The sequence below is a fragment of the Squalius cephalus genome, assembly GCF_949319135.1.
Source record: "Squalius cephalus genome assembly, chromosome: 25".
Lineage (NCBI taxonomy): Eukaryota > Metazoa > Chordata > Actinopteri > Cypriniformes > Leuciscidae > Squalius > Squalius cephalus.
In genome coordinates, this window is record NC_137146.1 from 4,863,278 (window position 1) to 4,877,506 (window position 14,229).

Below are 14,229 nucleotides of genomic sequence, written 5' to 3' on the forward strand. Positions count from 1 at the left end.
TGTCTACGCTGTCACTTGTGAAATCCTTTCTGTTGGATGACAGCTAATATTATTAGTACTATATTAATCGTATTTTGATGAGTTTAGTTGTTCATTTGTCATTATTTTTATGCCTGGTTTTTATGTCCTTCTGCATTATTTTTTATATTTACAAACTATTTCATACATACATCATTGCAGGAATTATTTGTTTTATAGTTGCATATAACTTGCTGTGTTGTTTCTCCTTAGGATGCCTGGGCAGAAAAGAAACATGTCTTCTTCTGAACCTGATGTAAAGAAGACAAAGATGGATCAGAATCTCGTGGAGTCAGATAAATCTCAGATGCCCAAGAAGTCTTTGAGAGGAAGACCCAAAAAAAATAAAGGTTTGGAAATTCAGTCGAACCATCAGACACAATCGAGGGAAGAAAACGGAAAACTTGTTCGGCGGTCCTCTCGCTTGAAAGCGCCACAAAAGAAGGGAGCGAGAGGAAGACGACGGAAAGATGGGGTGAAGCCGAAAGTCTCTGGAGATAAACCCTCTCAGAATATGTCTGTCCTGAAGAAAGGAGACAAGAAATATGTTCCAAGAGTAAAGAAAGAAAAGCCCTCAATCTCCGAAACGATCAAAACAGTAGCAGCCTTGTTCCCTGTGCAAATAGAGCACAATTACGGGCGATTGCTTGACTTCCAAAATGAGGAGATCACGCTACCCAAACCTGACAAAATCCATGTGGCCAACATAATTGATCTGGAATCGATTCATGACCCGCGAGCAAGCAAAGTAGAAGAGCATAAAGAGCTGCCAAAAGACTCTATTGAGAAAATCACAGTCAGTGTGGATGCAAAAGTTGATGTGATGAGCAAACCCCCCCCACCTCTAGAGGCTCTTTTCAAAGTCATCCAAGAAACCAGCATTACGAAACACTCGTACGCTGGTAAAGACATTTCTGACATGGATGAGTTAGAGGTGGTGAACACGTGTTCCCTGCAGGACAATGTACAAAGTACCGACATGGCGAAAGTGTTTCTCCCCGATTCAGAAGCATTTCTGGATGATGACATTGAGATTGAACATTGCGTTGTAGAGATCGAAACCTATGAGGATTTGGATGACAGCAGTCAGCAGTCATCTCAAAGCTCTGAGGAAGACACGGCGAAAAAGCAAACAAGCGAAGCTGTGAGGTGTAACATCTCCTCTTCGCCCTCTTTGCCCCAGGAAAGTGCGACGGACTCCTCGCAAGGGGTTCAGAAAAAGCAAGCAATGAACCCTCAGGCTCGGACGAAGGCACGCCTTGCAGCTTTGGCCGAGGAAAGGGCGGCTGCCGCCAAGAAACCCCCGCCGCGACAGCTTAACCTCCTGGCTCTCTGTGAGGAAATCGCAGATGATATCGCCTCCGATGCTCCGGGAGCTTCAGATGAGAAAGATATTGAGGAACAAAAGGAGGAGAGTGAATCTATGGAGGTAAGCGAAACTGAGGAAATGGCTTCTGACAACACCGTTCCCGCCGAAACCCCCCACGAGGAGTCCGCTGATCCCATCCCTGAGGATAGCACGCCTAAGAAACGTTTTTTCCTCAGCCAGGTGTGTCTTCCGCTTAAGACCCAGGAGAAGAAGAAGCTATCCCGATATCAGAGGCTCAGGCAGGTGGAGCTTCAGCGGGATAAGTTGACCTGGACTCGTGTTAAGAAGCTGAAGTCGGATCAAGCGAGTCAAGCTGCTTCTCCCATAAAGGACGACTCTCCATCGATCTCGCCCAGCCCGGCCACCACCCCTGCACAGGTTCCTGTGCCAGAAAGCGTGCCCAAAGTGGGCTCGATTGAACCCAGACGAGCACTTCCAGCTCAGGCACCACCCATGCCTAATGGAATCACCAGCCCGAAACCCAATCCAGTGATGGAGTACAAACCCTACACTCCCAGACGCAAGTATTCACCAGATGACTTTGAACTTGACGGTCTTGAAGATGAGACGACCAAACCAGCTGCCAAAAATGAGGTAAAAAACTCTCGCACACAGAAAGTCATACTTTAGCAAGGATTTATTAATTCAGTGGTTGCCAAACTTTTTCCTCTGTAGAGAAAGATATTTTCAAGTCCCCTAACTTACAGGCACCCACATAAAGACACTCTCTGACATGAGCTTGCTTGCAAAATCCTATAGGATTTATTTGAAACATTGTAATTAATACAGTACTACAACTTCAATGGGTTTCTCTTTGTGTTCATGATGTGGCGTCTTAACTTGTTCGGCTTCGTACTGTCAGAAGTTCATATCATATTTTGAGGCACGCTGTGGTCTCTCTTCCTTACCCACCGTTGTACTGGTGAATCCGAGAGTGAGATACGCCTCATTATATTTTCTTGTCTTGAGGCTGTCTAAACTGGACGTAACAAAGCGAACGCAAGAAATCCATTTGTCCTATGTGTCAGAGGTTGAGTGAGCGCTTGCAGTACATCAGAAATAGAACGGGGCATCAGTTTATTGTCGAAAATTAGACATGTCGTCCAATCCACATCCAGTATAAACAGCATCACTGGTTATAATGGGTTCTATTTGTTTTTGTCACGTCGTGCGGTTCGCGTCTGGTGTAGACCCATTGTTTTGGTAGTTTAAAGTAGATTCATCGTCTGATTTGTTTACCTGGCACTGGCAGTTCTTTCACAAATTTGTCCATGCTTAGAGCAGAACCATGCGGCTTTCATTTATATTTTTACATGGCTCCCTGCAATACTCAACTCTGATTCTTCAATCGTGGCATCGTGTACAACTGATAACAGACTGCTTAAGTGGGTACTGCGAGTCAGATTGAGGTAATACATGTCAAATTAGTATTTTGTGTTTAAATATTTACTTGTGTGGCAAGTAGCGGCATAATAAGCGGGATAATTTTGTAGTAGGGTCTTGTATCACCCTAGACAGGTTTCTTTTGCATAGCAATCTGCTGACTGTACACTATCCTTAGCCTTGACATGCCCCCCTTTTTATAACTCTGGGCCCCCCTAGGGGTCGCACCCCTCCAGTTTGGGAACCACTGCATTAATTTGATCCAAAGTAAAGGCATTTAAAGGGCCCTATCTTGCACCCAGCGCAATTGACTTTGTACACCGACGCATGTATCATTCCTATTTTGCACCCGCGCACAGCAGACTTTTCCCTCCACAGACGCACGTCGGTTAACTAAGAAATACACTTGCGCTCCCCGGGGCGGTTCAGCGCAAAGAGGAGACGTGTTCCGGCGCAAACGTTCCCTCATGCTATTTTGCAGGTTTAGAAAACAATTCCGCCACTGACCGAAAAAAACTAGTTTAAAGTCAGTGGCGCGTTGCGCATGTTATTCTTATGCTATTTTAAGGGCGCATGCTTGGCCATAATCAATGTAGCGTGTGCTCAACGCGCATACACTTTGATTCTCTCATCTACACACAGACGCAGCAGGTTTCATTTTTGCAAATCATAGCCTACATTATTACGATAGATAGATAGATAGATAGATAGATAGATAGATAAACAGTTTATTATAAAAGCATACATCTAGCTTACACATTTACCCAAATTATCATACGCCTGTTTAATCAAAGTTAATTTGGGTGTGTTTCTCCATCCTCAACTTCCCTGACGAGAACGTCGGTCTCCTCGGCTGTAAACCGCTCCTGGCGTGCGTCTGGCAAATCTGCCATTATAATAGGAATCCGCTATAGGACAAGCGCACCTGCTCTTAAAGGGAATGTGAGATGTCGCTCTGATTGTTTTATTTTCACGTTACGCCCAAACCACACCTATGAATAATGAAGCTACTTCAGACCAACCCATTTTAGATTTGCGTCGGGCGCAAGAGTCATTTATCCAGCCGGTATAATAGCAACAGCGCCCAAGACCCGCCCACAAAGTTACTTGCGTTTTGCGCTTGATACTTGCGTTTCAGATCGTTAAAATAGGGCCCATAATGTTATAATGTATTTCTATTTCAAATAATTGCTGTTCTTTTGAACTTTCTGTTCATTAAAGTATCCTGAATAAAATGCATAATAATAAAAAATGTTTCTTGAGCAGCAAATCAGCATATTATAATGATTTCTGAAGGATCATGTGACTGAAGACTGGAGTAATTAACATTTTTTACATTACATTTGAAGAAATGTCTTCATGCTAACAATCTAAATAAACAATACAGTTCTCACAGGTCAAACCAGAGCAGTCCTCTTCATCAGCTCCAGTGCAGCCCAAACCACCAGTGGAGAAGAAGCCATGTGCGCCCACTACTGCAGGTAGACCTTGTATTGATTTGTTTGATTTTGAGTTCACTGAAAGCCTGACTTCTGTCCATCTTGGACACGCGATGCTAGTTTCATGATAGGTGTTTGTGGAGCTTATCATACCCAGATAATGAATCAAGTTTGCTAAACTAATTCTCTTTGACAGCATGTTTGATAATACAGAATGTGCATGTTTTTATGGTCCACAGATAGTAAGCCGAAACCCTCTCCCCAACAAGAACCTGTACAAGACACGCAATCAGAAAACAGCAACAGGTAATTCATTGTTGAAAGATTTGAAAACTAAAACTTGCTTTCAGGTCTGTAAAAAAGGCAGAATATCTGTCTTCTTGAAAATGCTTTTTCCTTTCTTAGTTGAATATGCAACTACAAGTAAACTGTGGTTTTATTTCCCTGAAAAATGTTAACTCTATGTATCTGCATATCAGAGCATTGCTCTGTTTATTGTGAGCAACATTGACACTACCAATGCCATGAGTTTGAAGTGTCTTTTTGTTCAACAAATAAGAAGTGTTCAGGAGAAAGTCATTATTTTTGCAATTCCATTTGGTGATGCTAGTTGAGCAGAAATTACACAGCTTATAATGTGTTGTTGGAAAGATCATCTCAAAGGAATCCGTGTCATCATTGCAGGAATGTCTATTCATAGTCTATTCATAATTTTAGAAAACAAACTTAAAGCATGTCTTAACTTTTTGGTGTCATTTCAGGGCAAATTCTGGTGTTGAACCTGAAGCAGAACAGAAGAAAGAAGTCAGAGACAGTCCCAAACCTGCAAATACAGCAACACAGTCAAGCAATGTAAGTCAGTTATATCCTAATGAACTTTGTTTGGTTATTAATTAATCCTAGTTTCATTATAGTTCTTTCTTTTTTAATTCTTTGATGTATGGATTGTGTGTTAAATATACAATTGCTATTTTTGAAATAAACAATTAAACCGAGAGAAGAATACATCACGCCCATCATTATATTATGCATCGGAGCACTGGTGCTCATCAGCATTTTGTGAAGGCTGTTTTTGTGCTTTGCAGGATGCTGGTCAGAAGGCTTTTGGTGCGGTGACGTGTAATGTGTGTGGGATGCTGTATTCCCCTTCGAGCCCAGAGGACGAATCCCAACACCTCCTCTTCCACAACCAGTTCATCAGTGCTGTCAAATACGTGGTGAGACACATATTTGTTATTACATAATTCATAGTTATTGACATATAGATGCTCTTTCAGTCAGACTCATCAAAGTCTTGAGTGACTTATTGCTTTAATAATCTTATAAGATCCAATGTTTAAAATAAGACCATAATATAAGACCACATGAAGACTTCAGATGCAAAAGCCTCTAAGTGCCATCTGAAATTTCCTTCTAGAATGATCATTTTTATCAAGCTTGTATGTTTATGTTCACTTATTTCACTTTAATGGCAATGAAAATTACCTATTAATTGTCATTAAAGTGAAATGACTGATCTAAAATATACGAGCTTGATAAAAATACTAATTTTAGAAGAAAATTTCAGATGGCACTTAGAGGCTTTTGCATCTGACGTCTTCATATATAATGAAATAAACAATTTTTTCCTATGTAACATAGTTAATTAGCATATAAAGAAAGCTTTCATTTTATGATGTGAGTAATACAGTCTATAATAACTACATACCCATGTCTCGAAATCATTACTGTAATATGTGGTCCAGGGCTGGAAGAAAGAGAGAATCCTGGGAGAGTATCCTGATGGCAAGATTATTCTTGTTCTCCCTGAGGATCCTAAGTACGCATTGAAAAAGGTACTTGTTTCTTCCTCATATATTTCCATTCACTAGCCCTCAACCTGTCTGCTGTAGCCATACTGCATGTTTAGAAGATTTCTAATTGTTCCCCCGATACATATCATGTCTGTTTATGATATTTGTCTTGTTTGATTTAAGGTTGAAGAGATCAGAGAAATGGTGGACAATGACTTGGGCTTCCAGCAAGTGGAGACCCAGGTCCCGTCACAGACCAAAACCTTCCTCTTCATTTCAAATGATAAGAAAGTCGCAGGCTGCCTTATTGCAGAGCACATCCAAGAGGTCAGCTGAACATACAGGTGTTTAATAGCATGTTTATAGGTGTATCTCGCATCTGTGTTTTTATTATGGGTTAAAAAAACGAATTATACAAAATCCCAAAGAAACATTATTCCTTTATAATATCCAATACTCAAAACATAATTAGTTCTAGCTAACTAGTTTATATGAAATGTCATTAAACATTCTCATGTACAAGATATAGAAATCTCTATGTATAAATTAGTCCATATTTGAATACATTGAACTACATATGTTTTTTATATCATCTAATTATAGAATTAATCTGTTCCCTCAGAATTTAAAGTTCTACATATTCACCACCTCTTGCATTAAATCTTGTTTGAAGAAACCAATATTTTTAGAAATGAATAATGACTCTAAGCTCATTTAAAAAAAAAAAAAAAGTACTTAATTTTATTTTTTTACAATATTTTAATCAGAGTTCCTCTGGCTTCCCCCTCAATTAACTCAGAAAATGTGAAAAACATGTATATTCCATGTGGGCCTATTAATAACTAATTGAAGTCTTTGTAAGTGCTGCTTCTTTGTGTAATGTTCATCTTAGTCTTCATCTTCGTCATGTCTACATAATTCTCTTTTACTGTACTTTTACTCTCATCACTGTTGTTTTGTTTGTTATCATTGTCCATTGCCATTATTGTTGCTTGTTCATTGTAAAGCGCCCTTGAGCCCTGGAAAGGCGCTATATAAATAAAACGTATTATTATTCTGGTCTATTCTACATCTGATGGGTTTTTTTTGGCTGCTGTGTGCAGGGATACAGGGTTATAGAGGAGTCCATTCCGGAAGGTTCAGAAGGAGAGAAGGTCATGTACGAGCGTCAGAGAGCCTGGTGCTGCTCCACCGTACCTGAGCCGGCACTCTGTGGCATCAGTCGCATTTGGGTGTTCAGCATGATGAGACGGAGAGGCATCGCCTCACGGATGATCGAGTGCCTCAGGTAAAGCGTTGGATGGGTGCATATGAATGATTGTAACCACTGTTAAAATGTTAATAAATGTGGGTAGTTACACTTTTAAAATGTACAATGCATCAAAACACATTTCAAAACACTTATTTTATCTGTATTAATTAATTTTACTGTATTAAACTAATTTGAATGTTTTATGAAAAAATAGAAAGCAGCACAATGTGTATTATAATGCACTATGAATCCATTGTTATGCATTTAGAATACTTTTAAAATGCCTTACATTACACAATATTCAAAGTAATATTTTTTAAATTAATTATTTTATTCAACAAGGGTGCATTCAGTTTATCAAAGGCATCAGTAAAGACTTTTATAATGTTACAAAAGATTTATAGATTTTTTTTAAATGTTCTTTCAATCTTCTATACATCTGTAAAATCCTTAAAAAAAGAGAGGAAGAGAGAAAATATTAAGCTGCACAACTGTTTTCAACATTGATTGTTTTCATCAAATCATCATATTAGAATGATTTCTGAAGGATCATGTGACACTGAAGACTGGAATAAATTGCATTTTAAAATGTATTCAAATGAAAAACAGTTATTTCAAATTGTCATAATATTTCACAATATTAGTCTTTTTTTTATCAAATAAATGCAGCCTTTTTGAGCATAAGAGACTTTTTAAAAAAAATCTTACTGACCCAAAACCTTTGAATGGTAGTGTACTTTCTACAGATTTCAAGTTGTGTTAAAGTGTTTTCTGGGATATTAAAGGAAACAAAATAATGCATTCTTACAGTGCAAACCCAAAGTGTTCATTCATCTTCTTTTTCTTCAGGAATAATTTCATCTATGGGTCTCATCTAAGTAAAGATGAAATCGCCTTCTCCGATCCCACGCCTGACGGCAAACTCTTCGCAACACATTACTGTGGAACCACTCAGTTTTTGGTCTACAACTTTGTAAGCGGCAATCGCTCAACCTGACAGGATGTGGACAAAGAAACAGAGCTCAGTTTTGAAATATACACATTCAAGAAGAGAACTGGACTTAGAAGACTTTATTTCACGATACCAAACAGTGCAAAAATGAGGGAACACTATGATGAGAGACAGAAACAGACTTTTGTTGAGAGTCTTGGGTTATATTGGCAAAAATGGGCCTAGTCTCCTCACAGGAGGTGTAGGGTGTAATGTTAGACACTGATATCTAACCCTCACGGCCAGGTGACGTATTTTAATAAGTCTGCACAGTAGCTTATACCTGATGAATTGTTTAATGAAAGACGTCTAAACCGTTCTCTCAGGTTTAGGTTGCAGCCTATCTTAGGACTCACCGTTTAGTGAAGCCATGTAGTCCAGTGCACAATTGCAAAATCAGTTTAAGTACTTCTTCCTAGAACAGTAAGGAAGACGTGTGAACTTTTCTACTGTAAGCAATGCCTCGGTCATGAGGCGACGATTTTTGAATCTCAGGTTGAAAAACATCATGAATTTGTCATCGAAATCTCCCTTCAACCCTTACATCATGTCAGCTATTTTTAAAGAGAGCATATTTTCCTGATACAATGTGTTCCATGTGCATTTTAAAGAGGTTTACATGCATGGCATTGACATCGATAGATGGCAGATGATTTCGTAGAAGTCGCTGGTTTTGCACAACACTGTGCAGAATGAATTTGATTCATTTGTTTCTAAAACACAAGTGTAATAATTCAAAATGTTTGCCCTGTCATAGTATTCCATCTCATTTTAATATTTTTTAGATTGATTTTATGTATGTATATGTATTTTGATTGAATTATATTAATTTACCCCTGGAAATGACTACAGATGGATTTCTTTTAATATCATAATTTTGCTTTCTATATTAATACATTTTAGAAGCCTCATAAAATTATCAGGACACATGCGTTGATCTCATATATAAAGTATTTAGCTAATTTATAAATTGGGATATTTGCTTATTCTTTACAAACAGTGAAGAAAAACAGCTTACATTAGTTAGGCATACAAGTTACTTTAACCTTATAGTAAGAAACAAATAAAAAGTAAACTGCAAAAGAGATCCAATGTTAAAATGGGCTGAATTTCTATTCCAATAAATTAATTTTATTTATTTTATTTTAAAAGTGGAATTACCTATATGTTGTTTTTATCTTTAACATAATGCATGAGGCCTCAACTATGCTGAAGAACCAGTTGTAAAACTTTTTGTCAAGTTTTATTTATTTTTCCTAGTTTTGAACAAACGGCCACTTGACTTTTATTGTGATAGGGACTTTTATTATGAAGTATTGCACTTCCGGTGGGAGTTAAAGGCGTCTACACGTTGTTGCTTTGGGCATACGTATTCTACTTTCAACGTGCTTTAATGTTTTAAGCTTTATTATAAACTCTAGGTATAACAGATGTATTAATATAAATAGTTACATATGAGGGACAGTGTGTCATCTGGCTGTCTGTAACTGTATGAACACGTGTTTTATAGTCATGGGGGATCATATCGAGTTAGTCGCTGGCTGTTATGAACAGATAGTATTTGGATATCGAGTGTGCACTGGTGAGGAGGTAATTATCATTTTTCATAACTTTTATTTCTTTACTTGATATAATTTTCATTAGTCTTGATAGTAAAGATGCAATTGTGCCTTGGTTTATTTCCGTCTGTGCGTTTGTTTTTTTCTTGAGTGCAATAATTTTGATATTGGTCCAAATTTTAATAACAGGCCTATTATGGTTATAATAGCTCACTCCAATTATAATAATAGTTCTGACTTCATTTCAGATATGATCTTAGTTATGTTCTGCATGTCTGTTTTAGGAGTGGACAATTGAGCCCAACTTTACCCATCATGCACACACAGCATCACTGACTGCAGTTTCATCCAGTGATCGATTCATCGCCACAGGAAGCAAAGATGAAACCATTCAGCTGTATGACATGAGCAAGAAAACTGAACACGGGGCGTTGTTGCACCATGATGGTAAGGACATCTATCAATTTTGGTTTCTAATTGGACAAGACAGTCTGGCATCAAAGATTCTGCATCACATTTATGTATCATGTGATGCATACAAATTGTAACCTCGCCTTCTCGACAGGTTCCATCTCGTGTCTGGAGTTCTACGGGACGTCCCACTTGCTCAGTGGAGGACAAGACGGTCTTATCTGTGTGTGGAGCACCCAAAAATGGGAATGTTTAAAATCTATCAGAGCTCACAAGTAAGTAATGTGAACACACAAAATATGCTACCATTCAAAAGTTTGTGGTCAGGTGTTTTTTTTAATTAATTTTTTTTATAATAAATACTTTTATTCAGCAAGGTTGCATTAAATGGATCAAAAGTGACAGTAAAGACGTTAATGTTACAATGGATTTCAGTTTCAAATAAATGCTGTACTTTTGAACTTTTCAATATTGATAATAATCAAAATTGAGCAGCAAATCAGCATATTAGAATGATTTCTGAGTGATCATGTGACACTGAAGACTGGAGTAATGATGCTGATAGTTCATCACAGGAATAAATTACTGTACATTTTAAAGTCTAGTTATTTTAAATTGTAGTAATATTTCACAATATTACTGTTTATGATCAAGCCTTAGTGAGCAGAACAGACTTCTTTCAAAAATATTTTAAATCTCGCCGACCCCAAACTTTTATTTATTCATGTATAAATGACGTAACCTGGGTTTTATTTCTTAGGGGTCATGTTACTTCACTATCCGTACATCCTTCTGGAAAACTCGCACTCTCTGTTGGGACAGACAAGACTCTGAGGCATGTACACAGATGCTTTTATTCCAACATGAATATCAAAAACATTGTTCAGATTGTTAAGCTGTGTATGTTTTAATTCATATTTGTGTTTTGATTGCTTAAATATATCATTGGGCTTGATTTGTTTACGTTAGTCAGCAAAAAAGTAATTCTTATGACAAAATTTAATTGCTCTAATTGCAGAACCTGGAATCTCATCGAAGGACGTTCAGCTTTCATCAAGAATATTAAACAGAGTAAGTTAGAATATAATGTTATACTTTTTGATTCTGTATATATATTTTTTTATATTATTGTAATGAATTTAGAAACTTAAACTTTTCAGCTAAATCAAAAACTTTAATAATAATAAAAAAACAAATTTTTAAATGTTGACTGGTGTGTAATGGTGTTTTGTAGCTGCGGAGATCGTCTTGTGGTCACCAGACGGAGATCAATATGCAGTGGTTATGAATAACAGAGTGGACATTTACAATGTGAAGTCTGCCACAATTATTGGAACCATTGCATTCCCAAAAAGGATTTCATGTCTGAAGTTTCTGAAGGTGAACAGTCTTACCAGTGTTGCAAGGGAATGATATATGTCTATTAAGACAGTTCTAGTTTAGTTTGCAATTAATATGTTAAAGTTGCCCCTATTATGCTGTTTTAAAGGTTTCTAATTTTGTTTTGGCGTCTCCTACAATAGGTTTACATGCATCCAAGGTCAAAAAACAATTGAATTTCCTCATAATATACATTGCAGCATCAGCTCTTTTCTCTAAGTGTCTGAAACGGTTCAATAAAGGATTCAGTCTATCTAAACTCCTCCTTTCCGAGAACTTACTCAGCTCTGATTGGTCAGATGGCTCAGTCTGTTGTGATTGTTCGACCGCTTACTGTGTGTGTTGGAAACAAAATTTCCATTACCATATCTGAATTTCAGCTGGGATCTTCCTCAACGCTTGATACACAGTGATTCGAACAGTAACGATGGCGTCGATCTTTGAAACTTTGCAGTCATTTTACATTCACAAACAGCCATATCACACACTACATGAAAGGTAATATCCGAAAAAGCATAATAAGGGCACTTTAACTTAGTTTTTATTCTTCTGAGGTTTTGTGGTCCTGGTTTGTCAAATGTAACATGCTCAATTGATTATATAAAGTCTTATTCCAGTCTCTGTTCTCTGTCTCTTCAAGAATACACTCTTGGCTGTGGGAGGAGATGATGAGAGTGTGTGTATATATGACGTGACCTCACAGAAGTGTGTGTTTGAGTTCAAAGCACATGAGAACAGGTATGACCGCTTCATTATGGGTGCATCCCAATCTCACAGAATGAACCCATTTTCTTGGGCTGTTTTATCATCAGTATTGTTATAGTGCATTGAAATTCCCAGAATGCAATGGAGATAAGTTGTATTTGTAATTGTTTTATCAATTTAATGTTGTTTTTTTCCAGAGTAAAAGCCATTGAGAGCTTCATGAAGAATGATTTTTGTGTCCTTGTTACGGCGTCAAACGATGGATTCATTAAGTTGTGGAAACTCAATCTTGAGGTATTATGCTTGACCTGTAAGAGCGGAAAAGCATTGAGTTGAACCATTTTAAGCATGAAAAATGGTGTTTTTTTGTTATTTGATTGATTGATTGATTGATTGATTGATATAACTTTATTATCCACCAATGTGTTTTGTTTTTTTTGCTTCTCATAAAAAAAAAGTTATGTAAAGTAAGACAGACAATAATCATACAACAAATTAAAAACAACCACCCAGTAAAATTAATAATTCTCACAAAATATCCTTACCCTTACATAATTCCATTCAATATTGTCTGTCACTGGTTTAAAAGAGTGTTTGAAACATTTTTAAAGGGATAGTTCACCCAAAAATGAAAATGCTGTCCTCATTTACTCACCCTCATGTTGTTCCAAACCTGTATGACTTTCTTTCTTCTGCTGAACACAAAAGAAGATATTTTGAAGAAAGTCGGTAACCAAACGACTGATGGACCCCATTGACTTCCATAGTAGGAAAAAAAAAAAACTATGGAAGTCAATGGGGACCAGCAACTGTTTAATTACCATACCAGGCTGTAATATTAAACACTAAAATACTTTCAACATGGCTTTTATATACATTTCCAAAACTGACTGACTAATATTGAAACTCAAACTTTGAGTTGTTCTTCTAAAAATAGTCAAAACTCAACCTTGTATCCTAATATGTTCCTAGATATTTTAAATTGAAAGCCTGATCATTTAACTTTAATTTCCCTAATACATGGTATTCACTAGAATTAACATTATTTTACAATCCTTTGATTGATCCATTGATATGCAAAGTGCTCAATTTACTTTAATTAGTATTTTATACTCTCTCTTTCCTATACAGAAACTCGAGACTGCTTCCTTGCTTGGCCAGGTGAACACCACTGCCAGACTCACCTGTCTTTCCATTTGGAAACCTGGTGAAGCGAAAGAGACAACTGTGGAGCAGTCGGCCCAGCCTGCAACATCTAAAAGTGCGGTCACATTTGCTGTTGTTCTACGAATTTAATTTCAATAGGAATTTGTGGGAATCTTGCGTGTCAAGCAATTACGGATGAGTTTCCGTTGACCATATTTGAGTCCTTTATGCATGTTTGCTGATCGATGTTTCTATGTGAATAAAAGCCTAAATTAAATCTGTTTATCATATAAAGTGACCGAGTCTCATCAGAAGACTTAGATTAAACTGCTTGATTCAAATGGATTCGTTTTATGATCTCTTATGAATATTTTGAACCATCAGAGTTTTGAGTGAACGTACATTCAGTGGAGGGTTATGGGTTTAGAACAACGTGACGAATGACTACTTCAATTTTTGGGTGAACTTTCCCTTTTAGAGTTTATCCCCCCTAAACAACAGAGTGCATTATCAGAATAAAAAAACATTAATATCTATGTTTTTTTCTCAATACAGCTGTTGTGGAGCCGCCTGTGCCAGCCAAAGGGAAAAGGGTGAGGCTACCAGGAGAGGAGGTGATTCTAGTGGAGGAAGGCAGCTCCACAAAGCAAGGAAAAAAGAAGAAAAGATAAAAAGCGCAATAAACACTTTTATTGAAATTATTGGTGGTGTTCTGTTATTTACATTTCCTGTTAGTCATGTCATATAACCAATTGACTTGAAGTGCAATTATTGATGTCAATA

General features: G+C 37.3%; 2 protein-coding genes across 5 annotated transcripts in view; both read left to right on the forward strand.

Moving 5' to 3' along the window:
• The window catches only part of esco1 (establishment of sister chromatid cohesion N-acetyltransferase 1), a 9,965-nt gene extending 580 nt beyond the window's left edge, over nucleotides 1-9,385 (forward strand). The window contains exons 2-10 of one of the 3 annotated variants that reach the window (XR_013820211.1): nucleotides 232-1,981; nucleotides 4,158-4,251; nucleotides 4,449-4,515; nucleotides 4,971-5,061; nucleotides 5,295-5,426; nucleotides 5,955-6,044; nucleotides 6,186-6,346; nucleotides 7,106-7,290; nucleotides 8,104-9,385. Coding sequence is in view for 2 of the 3 variants with exons in the window: in XM_079863510.1 (XP_079719636.1) it covers nucleotides 233-1,981; nucleotides 4,158-4,251; nucleotides 4,449-4,515; nucleotides 4,971-5,061; nucleotides 5,295-5,426; nucleotides 5,955-6,044; nucleotides 6,186-6,329; nucleotides 7,106-7,290; nucleotides 8,104-8,251 (2,700 nt within the window). In the remaining variant the exon portion in view is untranslated. The remainder of the gene's footprint in view (nucleotides 1-231; nucleotides 1,982-4,157; nucleotides 4,252-4,448; nucleotides 4,516-4,970; nucleotides 5,062-5,294; nucleotides 5,427-5,954; nucleotides 6,045-6,185; nucleotides 6,347-7,105; nucleotides 7,291-8,103) is intronic. The other 2 variants (XM_079863510.1, XM_079863511.1) reach the window with 2 other exon arrangements.
• Nucleotides 9,386-9,563: 178 nt separating this feature from the next.
• pak1ip1 (PAK1 interacting protein 1) lies at nucleotides 9,564-14,147 on the forward strand. Of its 2 annotated transcripts, XM_079863521.1 has the most exons (11): nucleotides 9,564-9,666; nucleotides 9,756-9,835; nucleotides 10,089-10,251; nucleotides 10,370-10,490; nucleotides 10,976-11,050; nucleotides 11,234-11,286; nucleotides 11,450-11,595; nucleotides 12,236-12,333; nucleotides 12,498-12,594; nucleotides 13,432-13,561; nucleotides 14,002-14,147. In XM_079863521.1, exons 2-11 carry the CDS (start codon nucleotides 9,758-9,760, stop codon nucleotides 14,115-14,117), a joined length of 1,077 nt encoding a protein of 358 aa, XP_079719647.1. In that variant the 5' UTR covers nucleotides 9,564-9,666; nucleotides 9,756-9,757; the 3' UTR covers nucleotides 14,118-14,147. The 2 variants fall into 2 exon arrangements, with proteins under 2 accessions (XP_079719647.1, XP_079719646.1); XM_079863520.1 differs by having other exon boundaries at nucleotides 9,564-9,835.
• The last annotated feature ends 82 nt before the right edge of the window (nucleotides 14,148-14,229 follow it).